General features: G+C 41.8%; 1 protein-coding gene across 1 annotated transcript in view; it reads left to right on the top strand.

Annotated features, from left to right (window-relative positions):
• Positions 1-431: 431 nt before the first annotated feature.
• Positions 432-13,862, top strand: part of TPH2 (tryptophan hydroxylase 2) — a 50,308-nt gene continuing 36,877 nt past the window's right edge. Inside the window, exons 1-5 of the mRNA XM_058022870.1 lie at positions 432-536; positions 3,327-3,479; positions 5,660-5,843; positions 5,952-6,052; positions 8,949-9,016. Coding sequence (XP_057878853.1) covers positions 432-536; positions 3,327-3,479; positions 5,660-5,843; positions 5,952-6,052; positions 8,949-9,016 — 611 coding nt within the window. The remainder of the gene's footprint in view (positions 537-3,326; positions 3,480-5,659; positions 5,844-5,951; positions 6,053-8,948; positions 9,017-13,862) is intronic.

The following is a 13,862-nucleotide window of genomic DNA, read 5'->3' as shown; positions in this document are numbered from 1 at the left end:
GTGCCTTGGTGCCGTGCCTTGGGTGCCGTGCCTTGGGTGCCGTGCCTTGGGTGCCGTGCCTTGGTGCCGTGCCTTGGTGCCGTGCCGTGCCTTGGTGCCGCGGCGGGGGCGCAGGCCGGCCGGGCAGGCGCAGGTGTGAGGGGAGGGCGCAGGAGCAGCCCCCGGGCGGGTGGGGACGGCGGCTCCGAGCGGGACCTGCCCGAGCTCTGCCGGCCTGAGGCGGCGGGGTCGCTCCCCGCGCTGCGCTGTCCCGCCGTCCCGCCCCGGCTGCTGAGGTGAGCGGGGACCGTGGGCGTCCGCCTGCCGGCGGCTCTCGTCACCCGGAGACGGGTCCCCATATCGTGCTTCCATCAGCCCGGCGGGGGCGTATAAAGGCAGCGGGCGCGGCGAGGCGGGCAGAGCGCGGCGCTGCCCCCGCCGCCGCCGGCCCCATGCAGCCCGCCATGATGATGTTCTCCAGCAAGTACTGGGCGCGCCGGGGCTTCTCGCTGGACTCGGCCCTGCCGGAGGAGCGCCCCGCCGCCGGCAGCCTCGCCGTAAGTGCCGGGGCCGGGACGGGCGGGTCGGGTTCCGCCGGGGTCGGGTTCCGCCGTGGGCCGGGTTCCGCCGGGGCCGGGCGGGCAGCCGTGCGTGCCCCTCGCTCCACGGACCGGTCCGCGGTCCCTCGGCAGCCGCAGGGGCCCGTGAAACTAACTCTGCTGTCGAATCGGGCCCCGTTCTAAGCGTTGCCTTAAAAGTGTCTTAAGTAACAGAAAAAGTTTCATGACCGATAGAAGCCTTACTGCAGAAATGAACCGTATTGCTACTGGAATAGTAGAAAAAAGCATCGGGTCCAGGTCAGATGGTTTTAAATGCTTGGATTTTTGAAAGCCCTTGTACACATCAGCAGGGACTGCCTTTTCAGGGCGCTCGCAGGGCTCACAGCACGGTCTGTGAAGCGTTTCTGGCAAGACACCAATGCCGTGCGCCCACCCTGCGCTGGTGCCGCTGGATTCGCTGCTGTGCTCCCGCTGCTGCCGGCGGGCAGGGGTGCAGGGACACGTGGGGACATCGTGCCAGGGCGCTGCGTGAGGTGGAATCACCGTGTAGGAGATGGAAATGGTTCCCTGCAAGGTGATGACATGGGTGCAACAGGTGCTTGGGTGGTTTCAAGCATGGGACAAACTTTTGTGTGCTAACAGGTAAACGTATGTGTGGTTAAATAAAGCAACCTGCTCTGAATGCATGAAATATTTAGGATTATAAAGGCTGTGACTCCAATAAAATTTTGCAACAGATGAAGACTTTTATCACTTGGGTAAAACCAGCAGAGTACAGGGGATTGTACCAGTTTAAAATTGGTCAACTCTCCTTAGTAAAATGTGAAATATCCCTATTTCTACATGCTCAGTTTCTATTCAAAACATTGAAGTAAAGGAAATAAATTTGTTTTACTGTATTCATGTTTGAGTTACTTTCTTCACTGAGTTCTACTGTAAATGACTTCTTTTCCTGAGGACTTCCACTTGCTCCAGATAATTAATTTTAATTAGAAAAGTTGTCTGTTAGGCATTGTTTAATTATGAAGTGTACTAAAAGTGTACTAATGAACGTGGCTAATAAAATTCAAGTTCATCCTCTTCTACTGGCCTCATAACAAATAGGTGTTCATTTTAGTTTTCAAATTCTTGAGAGGGTCTTTCAGTCATCACTTTGGGTAATGCTCTCTTGAGAGTATCAGGGAACCTGTGACGGGCTTGGAAAGTGCTGAGTGCCTTTGTTTTCCAGAGGAACTGATAGTATTGAGATTCTGGAAAAACCACAGATGCTGTAAAAGCAGCACCTTTGTCACTTCATCTGGAGGTTGTGTGCTTGATGTATGTGAAAAGGACTTACCCAAATCCTAGATATTACTGAAGTTAAAACAAAAGTGACCTTCCCCATAACTATCCCTGGGCAACCTTCCTATCATATTAGGTAGGAGCAGACTCATATAAGTTCAATTGCCAAAAAATAAACATGTGTGAAACCATTAATATATCATTCTGCAGACAAATTGGCTTTCCAGATTGTTTCCTTGTGTTCTATTAAATGGTGAGAAAAGACCACAGGGACTTAGCATGTCCTGTACCTGTTGTAAATGTGGCTGATTTCACCTGTGCCATGTAAAGAGTGTTAAAGATCTGTTTAAAATACTGAATTTTCTGGTTATTTTCTGTAAACTGCTTTAGAATTTACTGAAGTACAATTTAATCAATTTGAAACATTGAAATAGTATATGTTTTTAATGTATATCTGCATATTTTTTATGGATTGTAACAAAGCAGTTAGCATCTCACTGGAGACTTAATTTCTTCAGGAGTAACAACCTAAGTGTTGGGAAATGCAGGGGGCTTTTTGAAAATCGTGGTCAATGATATAAAAATTGTCTATAAAGGCTGTACTGTTGGAATTTCAACAAGAGTTAAGCTGATAAAATAACATTTTTTGGAAAATGATGACTGAAATTTCGCTTAAAACAGTCTTGGGCTCACAAATTCTAAGAATGTAAGAGTGGCCAAGGATGTTGCAATTTTCTGTATTTTTTGAGCTCCTCAGCTAACTCATCTTTTTCACAATGAGAGCAATCAGCCATTGGAATAATCTCCTGAAAGAAGGAGTGGATTCCCCAGCACTGGACAGTTATAAGATGTGGCATGACAAGGGTCATCTTGACCAGACCATGCTTTTGCCAAGAAAAGTTGGACCAGCTGATCCTTGAGGTCCCTTCCAACTTGGTAGTCTGTGTTGCAGTCTAAGCATTTCTGTTATCGTTTGTATAATCAGCAGAGGTTTTGTTTTCTCAGGATGAATTGATAACATTAATTGTACTATGATGGAGAATGTGAAATTTTGGCTTTAAATATAACAATGGTCAATACAAAAGTACAGACCAGTGCACATCTTCATAAATTGACTGGTACAGGTTAGGAAGGATAGCATCCCTGTGATTTTGCAGCAATATTCAGGTTTCAATAACTGATCTGCAGGCTTTGCCAGTAATTCAGACTGTCCTCATTTGCTTCACATTTACTTCTAATGATAGCATTGCCCAAATAATGCCATCATATATGTATCCCATTTATGCTTTTTCTTAGGCTTTTAAAATTTTTTGTATGGCCTCTTATACAATCTTCTCTAGCAGCTGCCTTTAACCTGATTCTGATTTCAAGTAAACACACAACCTTTTCTTTCAAATGAAGCCAGGATGAGTTCTGTTCAGCTATTTTTAAACAAAAATTTCTCTTGTGGGAAATTTCTCTTGCCTATTTTCATCTGAGATGACCTTGTTTTTTATCTGTTTGTAGCTAAACAGATCGAGTTCTGGGAAAAATGAGGAGAAGAAAGGGAATAAGGGAAATGGGAAAGGTGAATCTGCATCTGAAGGTGGAAAGACAGCTGTGGTGTTTTCCTTGAAGAATGAAGTTGGTGGATTGGTGAAAGCTCTCAGACTCTTCCAGGTAATGCTCACAAATCATTTATGCTGGCTGGACTGAGGACAGCTACTGAGGTCAGGCTCTTTGTTTATATCAATCTAAAGGACCGTGGCAGGAGGAATGGAGCGCAGCTACACTCGCTCTGCAGAACTAAATAAAAGTAACTTAAAATTTTATGGATCATTGAACAAAGCATTTTGGGCTTGTGAAGGATTTTCTGAAATAAAATTTGACAGTGATGCTGATTTTCACATGGTTCACTTTAGGTTTCTGACATGGTTCTCAACACTGTAAATTAGATTTGAAGTTGTCTGTGCAGGCCACAATGAAAGGAGAAACTCTCAGACAGCAGTTTGGAATCTAATACAATCAGGTGATGCTGGTGGCAGCCTTGCTTGGTCTTGAAATTAGAGAGACCTTTAAGTGTTTGCAGGGTCAGGGTTTTATGTGTTTAACTGGGATGCAAAGTGTGAGGTGTTGGTTCCCACATACATCTCCATGCAATCAGTGCTTGTCAGTCAGACTCCTGGTCAGAATGCTTGGAGATGTGTCTGAGCATGATAAAAGTCATAAGTTGTTCAGTCTGTGCAGTGATGAGAACGTTAGGAGGTGGCTTGGAGCCTGCCTCTCAGGCCAAACCATCAGAGGCATGTAAGTGTGGGACCACTGGGTGCTCCCAGCCTCACTCACAGCAGCTGGCTCTGGGAGCAGTTCCCAAGGCAGCTGCAGGTTACACACGTAGATTCTCCAGCCAAGAAAAAGAGGTGAGTTTGACCCACAGGAGGGAGCCTGCCAGGAAGCAGGGTGTTTGACACAAAGAGGGGAAACCTAAGTGAGTCAACAGAAGTTGCAATAGGAGCTGTGTTTTCATGCAGCTGTTCTCTAAGGGTTAAGTGTCCAGGTGCAGCTCTGACTAAAATGCTGGTATGGGTTCATAGCTGAAATTCTGGATTTAAACATCTGCTTAAACCCCTTCCTGGGAATAAGCATAGAATGCACTCTGGAAGATGTGGCAGGGATCTCCACCCCCATCCATGTAGTCACTTAATGATTTCAGTATTGCAGGAGGGAGTGCAGGGTTTTGTTCTCAACTTAGGGAAAACAAAATTGAATTTGTTATGTTGCTACACTGCATACACATTTATGGAGCATGCTAGTGAAAGAGCTATGTGTATATCCAGAAGTGTAAAAACAGACACTGCTTGTTGGCTCTGCCAGAGGACACCTCCACCTGCAATGGACATTTATGTAAAATACAGCAGGCAATTGGAAATACAGACATGAATTTCTTCCCATTTGGAAGTCAACAAATGTTTTATTGGCTTCACTGAGTAAGTGCAAGAATAATTGTGAAAAGTAACGGATAGTTTCTGTCCAGCAAGGAAAAGGAAAAATCAGAGTCCATAGGAGGTCACTAATGTTAAGAACAGCCATCTAATCCAACCTCCTGTTTTGAAGCAAGGCTGTCGCTCTAGATCAGGTCAGCCATGGCACATCATGGTTATCTGTCTCTGTATGATACCCTTGGCAGATCAGTAGTTGTGGTGGGAAAGAGACCCCATAGGAAAATTTTCATGCTAGAAGTATTTACACTGTGATGTTTGTTACATGATTTGTGTTTGATGGGGACATGGAAATAGAGAATAAATTTAGTTAGATTTTAATTATATTGCTGTTAACACTTGCTGTTATTGATAATTGCATAGTAGATAGGTGAGGATTGATATGTGTCTATTCTCATAAAAATATTTTCTTCCTCATGTAGTTAGGTACATCAAGTAGTATGTTTAATAACATCTGTTTAAAGAAGCACATTCAATTGTATTTAAATTAACATTATTATTATGCAAATTTCTAATTAAAATGGCATTAGAATTTAATATTTATAGCAAAGATAAATATAAATTTGCATTAAATTTAAAAAAGTGTTATACTGTCTACTGTAAGAGATAGTTTTTGTAGACAAAATGAAATCGTTGGTTTTCTTCATTAAAAATAATAATTTTATTTTTACTTTCCATGTAAGTTTTTTTTTTTTTGTCATCAATATTTAGTATGTGTCACCAACTAATCCTGTAAATAGAAAAAGGGAGTACTTTCAATAATAAGGCATTTTAATAACTGGAAAAACTTTCCTGAGGAATGTGCCAGTATTGCTCTTCTATGTACGTCTGTATTTCATTTGCTGTTTCATCTTTCCACAGGAAAAACATGTGAGTATGGTTCATATTGAATCACGAAAATCAAAGAGAAGGAATTCAGAGGTGGAAATTTTTGTGGACTGTGACTGCAGTAAGAAAGAATTTAATGAACTGATCCAGTTGCTCAAGTTTCAAACTAATATAGTATCTCTCAATCCACCGGAAAACATCTGGACTGATGAAGAAGGCAAGGCTGTTTGTGTACCACTTGGTTTAGATGCTGACAGATGTTTTGCACAGATATCTCCATGATCTTACACTCCAGTGCATTCAATTTGCATTCTGTCTCCTGCAGATCTCGATTGTGTCCCTTGGTTCCCCAGGAAGATCTCTGAGTTAGACAAATGCTCTCAGAGAGTTTTGATGTATGGATCTGAGCTGGATGCTGATCACCCTGTAAGTGTAATACAAAATTGTCCTGCAGATGATTTGTTGGGTTATTTGCCAGTCCAGTAAAAAGCCTATTGACTGCTGATTGTTTTCAGAAGATGAGGACTGGTTTCTCTTTGGTAGTTTCAGTGAATTTGTTTTCCTTTTCTGTAGAAAGATGCACAAAATTCAGGTCCTCCACTAAACTTATTCATTGTTTAGCAAGTATATCCTTGTACTGCTTGCATTAAAAAAAAAAAAAAAGATGTAATTTGTTGATAGAAAGATTTCAAACTTTAGAATTTAGATCAATATGACCTTCAGTTCTGCCAGAAGTAGCTCTTGGGTAAGAATTGCTATTGTCAATAGAGAAGAAAGAATTATGAAGGAATTATTTGGCACTCAGGTGGTAATTACAAGATAAAACAGAGAAACATGTTCCTGTTTTTGGTGAATGCAGCAAATGGGAAGGTGTCTCTCATTGTTTCTCAAAATCTCCTGACTTTGGTGGCAGGAGACAAGCCTGCATGCACAAATGGCATCTGTAGTACTGTCAAATGCTCAATGAAAAAGACAGAAAAAAGGGGTTTGTCATTGTTTTATTTCTTTTCACTAATGGCTATAAATGTTTAACCTCAGAGTCTTTAGATGGCAGACGATTGCAAGCATTTGTGTTAAAATACTTTCCCTTTCTAAAAATCCAAGTTTCTACCTCGGAATGACTTGACTGAAAGATACTGGTGGTAGACAGTTATATTAATTCCTAAAATAGGCTGGATTAAACTGGTACTGTCAGAAATTTCCAGCTGAAAGGAAGTAGGCAGCGAACTAAGATATCTGACCATAAGACTGTCTTGTAATAGAACCAGATTAAACTCTAGCTGTAGATGTTAGTTTCCTTTGTTTTTTTGTTGCACACATTTTGTGCTGTGGTGGGAGCTCAGGCACAGATCCTCACCCCTGTGCACACAAGCCAAATGGAAACCATCACAAAGATCCATGGCAGCCCCACTTCCATGATGTCACCTGTCCACATACCGGCCACAATCATCATCATCATCATCATCATCATCATCATCATCATCATCATCATCACCTTGCTGGTTCTCAGCCTCCTCTATCATGTGGTAGCCCTTCCCATACTGAGGGCCCATAGTCAGGGAGCACATTCCTGAATCCTGGTTTCTGCCGTGTACCTTTTGATGACAAACTGGGATTTAATTCACATTTTCTCCAAAAGGAAAAGACTGTTGATTATCTTCAACCATTTACCATAATTTGGTTCAAACAGAGGTTGTAGAGACAGCTCATTCCAGCTTTGAGTTTATGGCTCTGACAGGCCATTAGATGCTGTTTTATGTTCTGAGCTGGTACCTTTATTAAATACTTGAGCGCTCTGCTGAAAATTTGCCTACTGTTTTACAGAAAACAAAAAAAGACATTTGCATTATATGAATATATATTTTACACTTGGGAGGACTCTTACAAACACAATTTACACACCATTTGTTACCCTATGCAGCATGCTAGATGTTAGAAATGGGGTAAGACCCCTAAATCTGTGACTGGCCTTTGAAAGGCCACTCCAGTTTCCTGCCCTGTTCCTTAGCAGCGGCATGTGTGTGCCAGGGGACCAAAGAGAATTATCCTGTTACAGAACCTGTAAGGATAGCACCAATTCAACAGCTTAGCTTTAACCCACTCCATAATTGTTAATGATTTCAATCTCAGTTTCATTACACTTGACAGGTTTTTAAGTCCCCTGTGCTGTCTTCCATCACTTCCCAGGTCTCTTGAATGGTCTTCAGCTGAGTAACTCAACATTTGCCTCAATAGGTATTAAGGAGACAAAGAGGCTCCCTCAGATTACAGCAACTTTTTGCAAGTCAAAGAAGCTTTTCTGTGCAGGAGTGGAGGTTTGAAGGCTTTCTGTAGTCCTGTGAAATCCTCCCATACTCTGTCCCAGCAGCACACCTTTGGTTATGGGACAGTAAAATGTCTCCTGAGTTTTATGGAAGCTCATACAAGTATTTCAAATCAAGCAATGTTATCTTTTAATTTGTTTCAGTGTTTTGCATGTCTATGTGAGCACTAAGGAAGAAAGACATTTTAATTTTCAGCATTTTAATTTTCAGGGGGGATCTTAAATGCACTTTCTGGGCTACTAACTGGGTAACATAGATAACTCTCTTTTTTGTCTTCAAGGGGTTGGCAGTTCTACTTTGAAAATAGTTTAATCTTCTTGTAGTTCAAACCTGAAGTATCTTTATATTTTATGGATATAGAAGAGATCTTGTTCTAATTTTGAGTAGCTCAAAGAGCTGTAACTGGTCAGCATGTATGTGTTATACAACTCTTTTTGCTCTTAATATGGAAAAGGTGTGAACCTACTGTAGTGCATGAGGTAGAGCCCTCCCTTTGTAACTCAAACTGGTGCTGGGGGCTGATGGTTCAGTTCCCAATGTGTTGGTTAAGATGGCAACTGCTGAAAAAAGAATCTTCAAAATGAGTTGCATATGATCTTTAGATGCTTGATTCTAGTGAAGAAAGATTATAGAGTGCATGTAGATTATTGTGCTATCCACCTGTGTGTAGATCTCAGTTCAGGTCATAGAAAACATGAGTGAGATAAAATGACAGGAAAAAAGTTTTGCTTTTCAACATCTTGAATGAATGAATGTCTGTACTTATGCACAAAACTCTCTTGAAAGAACTCCTGTGGAACTCTGGTGAAGAAAAAAAAAGAAAAAAAAGAAAAAAAAAAAAAAGAAAAATCCTTATTTTCTCTTGCAGTCCAGTAGACAGTGTAAATCAAAACACAATGCAATTAAGTACTAAAGAAACATTTCAATGATTTATTTTATAATTCTTACAGCTAATTTTATGTTCTTATTGTAAATTACTCTCTTCTTCCTTGCTTAAGGGATTTAAAGACAATGTCTATCGACAGAGAAGAAAGTACTTTGTGGATGTTGCCATGAGCTATAAATAGTAAGTACTGGCATAATTCTTCCCTATGCTGCTGACTAGTTAGAATTCATGCTCTACTTAATTCTGTAGGATGAAGTTTAACAGTAGACAAAGTCATCCTTTAAACTTTGACTAGTTTAGTGTAGGCTATAAATTATGAACCTGATGCTTGGAATCCCCTTTTATTTTTGTTACAGCTACAGGCAAATGAAGCATTTGAAAAGCAAGCACTCTCTCTTTTAGCATTTTATTCCCAGCAGCTTAAACTTCGGAAAATATTTTACGGATATTTGCATGCCTTACTGACAAGCTGATGCTCTGCTAAATCACACATATCTAGCATCCCTACATAGTTGGAAGAACTCACTAAACCCCAAAATAATTATTTTCTTTTGATGCACGTACTATATTGGGCTGAGGCCAATTGCATGAGGTTCAACAGACCAGGTGCCAGGTCCTGCACTTTGGTCTCAACAACCTGCAGTGCTGCAGGCTGGGAGAAAATTGGCTGAAAGCTGCTCAGTGGAAAAGGATCTGGAGGTGCTGGTCAGCAGCATCTGACCATGAGCCAGCAGTGTATCCAGGGGGCCAAGAAGGCCAATGGCATCCTGGCCTTTATCAGAAATGGTGTGTTCAGCAGGACCAGGGCAGGGATTCTCCCCGTGTACTCAGCACTGGTGCAGCCACACCTTCAGTCCTGTGTCCAGTTTTTGGCCCCTCACTGTAAAAAGGACACTGAGGTGCTGGAGTGTATCCAGAGAATGGCAATAGTGATGGTGAAGGGGCTGGAACTCAGGTCTGATGAGGAGTGGCTGAGGGAGTTCAAGGAAGATCTTATTACTCTACAAGTGCCTGTAAGAAGGTTGTGTGAGGTGGGGGCTGGCCTCTTCTCTCAGATAATAAGTGACAGGATGAGAAGAAATGGCATCAAGCTGCACAGGGGTTTAGACTGGTTATTAGGAAACTTTTTTATTGAAAGGGTGGTTGGGCATTGGAGAAGGCTGCCCAGGGAAGTGGTGGGATTACTACCCCTGGAAGTGTTCAAAAGGTGTTTGGATGTGGCATTTTGGGACAAGGTTTAGTGGTGAACATAGTAGCACTGGGTTAACAGTTGGACTTGGCAATCTTAGAGGTCTTTTCCAACCTTAGAATTTTGTCATTCTATGATTCTACTGGATGCTGCAAAATGCCATTTATCGGTTTTGCCAATATAGCTCTAAATTTTTTTGAATTTAGTCAGTGCATTTCTGTGTAGTTAGAGAAGCTGGTGGCTTGTCTGCACAAGTACACTGCAAGTGTTTTCTCATTCTGTTTTTTTCCCCCCATTTCAAGTCAGTATTTTCAATCTGCTACGGTCTCTGGAAGTTAGGAAACTTGCTGTTCTACCTACAAACACCTACTGTGTTGCAATTTTCTTGTCACAGAAGCACTCAACTAGTTCTAATCCTACTTTAGGTTTTATTTGCAACAGGTTTAAACCCTCATTCTCAAGGGAAAGAACATATTAATTTCATGCTCTTTTCCATTTTCTTTTCTACACTTCTTTAGGTTTTTCATTTTTTCTCCTTTGAGATTCCTACCTACGTGATTTAAGAATATGAAACGTGCAATTTTTTTCCCCACTTATAGGAGGCACATCCTGTCAGGAATCAAGTCAAAACTGAATTTCTGAAGGTTTTTCAGTATAGGGCTATTATACAGCCTGCAGGAGGCTGGGAGGACAGAAGGATTAAGTCTGCTTTTGACCATATAATTCTGATTATATTTTTCCTCTACTGTTGTCCCGAGGCAGTCATTAAGCTATGACCAGTCTTACACACATGTAGGTGCCAGTGTTCTTTCCCCTTTCTTTCTGCCCACAGTGGTATTTGTTTAGCTGGGTGCTCACAGCATCCATCCAGCACACTGAGCTGCTGCCTGCTGGGGCAGGTTTTTATTAGTAGAGAAGCTCTCTAGGCTGCCCAGGTAAGCCCTGATTCTAGCCAGCTTTCAAATGTAAATTGAGATAGCTTTTTTGTTAGAATGTTTGTTTAAAGCTGATTGATTTATTATCTTTCTTTTAGTCTAATGCTTGCAGTGAAGTCAGTGCTTCTTGTCATTTACTGCAGTGTGAAATGTCAAGTGGATACCTGTGGGTGAGGGCAGGCTGTGTGTGCTCTTAGGCTCTTTCAGTAAGTGGGATAGCTCTCCATTTATCCATGATGGTGGCAGTACTGCTGTGCATTTCACAGCTGCTAACTTGCTGGTAAGATCCTCCTTCCTTCTCCCTCTCAGCTGCCTAAGTGCTGGAAAGGTGATGCAGCTGGCTTACTAAGCAGTAGTTGGTCTTTAGCTTCAAAGTGTGGCCTTTTTTTCCTGAAACCAGAAGAGAAACACCTTTTTGCAAAACAACAGAAAGTAATCCTGCATATTTCCAGAAAATAAAACAAATCAAGGAAAGGAAAACCTTTTCCTTCTTTAGATTTTGAAGGCTTAAAAAAATTTTTGCAGGCACGTTACAAAAATGACACAGTCCAAACCAGAGGTTATTTGAGGACCAGATCTTGTACTTCAGCAAAACTTGTCAAATATACTCCTTCATTCCACTCATCTTTTCAAACCTTTAAAAGATTGCAAACTTGTCCTATTATTATAAGAAGAAAGAGAAGAAAAGGCTTCAAATACTCTTAGACAGGCACCAGAAAAACTGAGACCAGTGCTTAGGGCAGTTATCTAACATGTGTCAAAATCTCATTCATACTTCAGGTCTCCTGCACTGGTTATCCTCACCCCCAGGGATGTGCTGTGTCTACTGGTCTGTACAGTCAGTCTGTCTCTGGGTATCCATGGAGAGACAGCCCAGGGACACAGCCTCAGTATCCTGTTGCAGCACAGCCCAAACCATGCTGAGGAAAGGCAAATCAGCTCAGGGAAAGCTGTGCTGCTACAGCTGGGCTGTTTCTGCTACCCACACTGGAGAGTTGAGAGTTACTACAGGTGTCTTGACACTATATCAAACTCTTGTGACACTCTCTTCTGGTGTCTAATGACTATTTACTTATTTCCACAAAAAGAACAGCTCTTTTACAAGGGCTGGCCTCCTTGTGGATAAACATCTCTCAGTGTCTTCCAGGCAAGTGACTTTCCTAATCACTTACTGAGGCTCGATATGTTTCTGCTTTTCATTTTCCATTGTAAAAAAACCAACAACCCACTTTTGTTTCTTTAAAAAACCACAGAGATGTGGCTGCAAGGAATTGGCTCCATAAAAAGTTGAGTTGAAAATCCCAGATCAGCATTTCCTTTATGAATTTCTACTTTTCTATAGTGGTAGATACTTTGCTTTGCTTGAACATGAAGGGGTGTCTGTAATGAAGAGAGAGAGAGAAAAGCATTACCAAGTGAACTTGAAGGAGCAGGTGTTTGCTGGAGCTGGCTGTTAAGGCAAAAGACATGTTAATATAGCACAGCAGTGAAGATCAGCTGTGTGAAATAAATGGACCAAAAAAGCCATAAAAAAACATATTCCTCCCTCCTTCACTTAGCTTCTATCCTAAAGAGAGTGAAAATGCGTTAATCTTGCTAATTAGTCCTTTGAGACTGATTAGGGTTTGAAAAAGTGTTGCGAAAATTAAATCTGTAGGAAACATACGATGTTTAAGAGGGAATTAATAATATGAGTTGATAGCTCATGACCGCGGCAAAATGGAAAGACCCTATTTTAATAAGGAGAAATAAAAATTCAGATTAGGTTAGCTTGTAGAGTCATCTTAACCACAAGGAAACTGGCTATGCAGATTGGCCATTTCCATGATTTATTGAAATGTATGAGTGCGAGGTGGGTCTTGCATGTTGAAATAAGAAGGTAAGAAACATCAAGTTTGCAGAGGTGAGGGAAAAATGCATAGATCCTCCCACAAGTCTGGCTGTCTTGATTCTCTCTATAAAGAAAGCAGTATCATGATCAGCTGGAAATAAGATCAGCTCTCCCAGGCATGAAACCTATTAAGGAATTAATGTTCAGTGAGCCTTACTTCAGTACTAATGAATTAATTGGAACAATAACTAAGTTATAAACCTTTTAGTGAGCAGTGAGTAAGCTTCAGATCCTTGATTGTGTTTATGCCTTTCTAGTGACAGGCTAGATAGAAACACGAGCTTTTCAACTGGAAAAACATATCTTCCTGCTTGATGTGCCAGTGCTGACCCATACTGGTAGTATCCACAGTAGAGGTCAGGCCTAAGGAGAAGGGATGAGGCTGGGTATTCTGGCAGAAGCAAATGCATGGAGTAGCAACCTGCTGGTATCTGTTGTGTACAGTACAATTCAGAATAGCTGTGCTATGTTTTCCATGTGCTGGCAGGCAGCTTAAGGCTGATGAACTGTTCAAGGGGGAAGACAGACACTAGACCTGAAGGACTCTCTCCCACTGCAGGATGGGCACAGACCCAGTGCAGCTCCTGTGGATGAGAAATACTTCACTAAAAGTGTTGCAATTCTCGTCATGTCTGCAAAAGTGGCTGTCAGGGAACTAGTGCATGTATTGGATATTCAGCAGTCCCTACCAAGTATGAGCACCTCATACAAAGTTGCCTTTGACTGACAGATAACTGCCATGGATCAAAATCCTTTGATATCATGAAAGGCAAGGGGATTAAATGGTAAGTTTTCAATAAAGATGAGGGGACAACCACAATGAATGTAGGGCAGATGATCCTCTCTTGTGCATGTAGGGACTGCATAGCAGCAATCAAATGTGACATGAGGGCTTATTCCTTGTTACCTCGTACAGTGGAGACAGGATTATGAATTGCGCAGCAGCTGCCAGCAAGAGGCCAGCACTGCAGTTCTCCAGCTGCAATGGAGCTGCCCGTGCCTGATGTGCCT

The sequence above is a fragment of the Melospiza georgiana genome, chromosome 4 (assembly GCF_028018845.1).
Source record: "Melospiza georgiana isolate bMelGeo1 chromosome 4, bMelGeo1.pri, whole genome shotgun sequence".
In the NCBI taxonomy this organism is placed as follows: Eukaryota; Metazoa; Chordata; class Aves; order Passeriformes; family Passerellidae; genus Melospiza; species Melospiza georgiana.
This window is presented reverse-complemented; position numbering and strand designations above follow the sequence as displayed.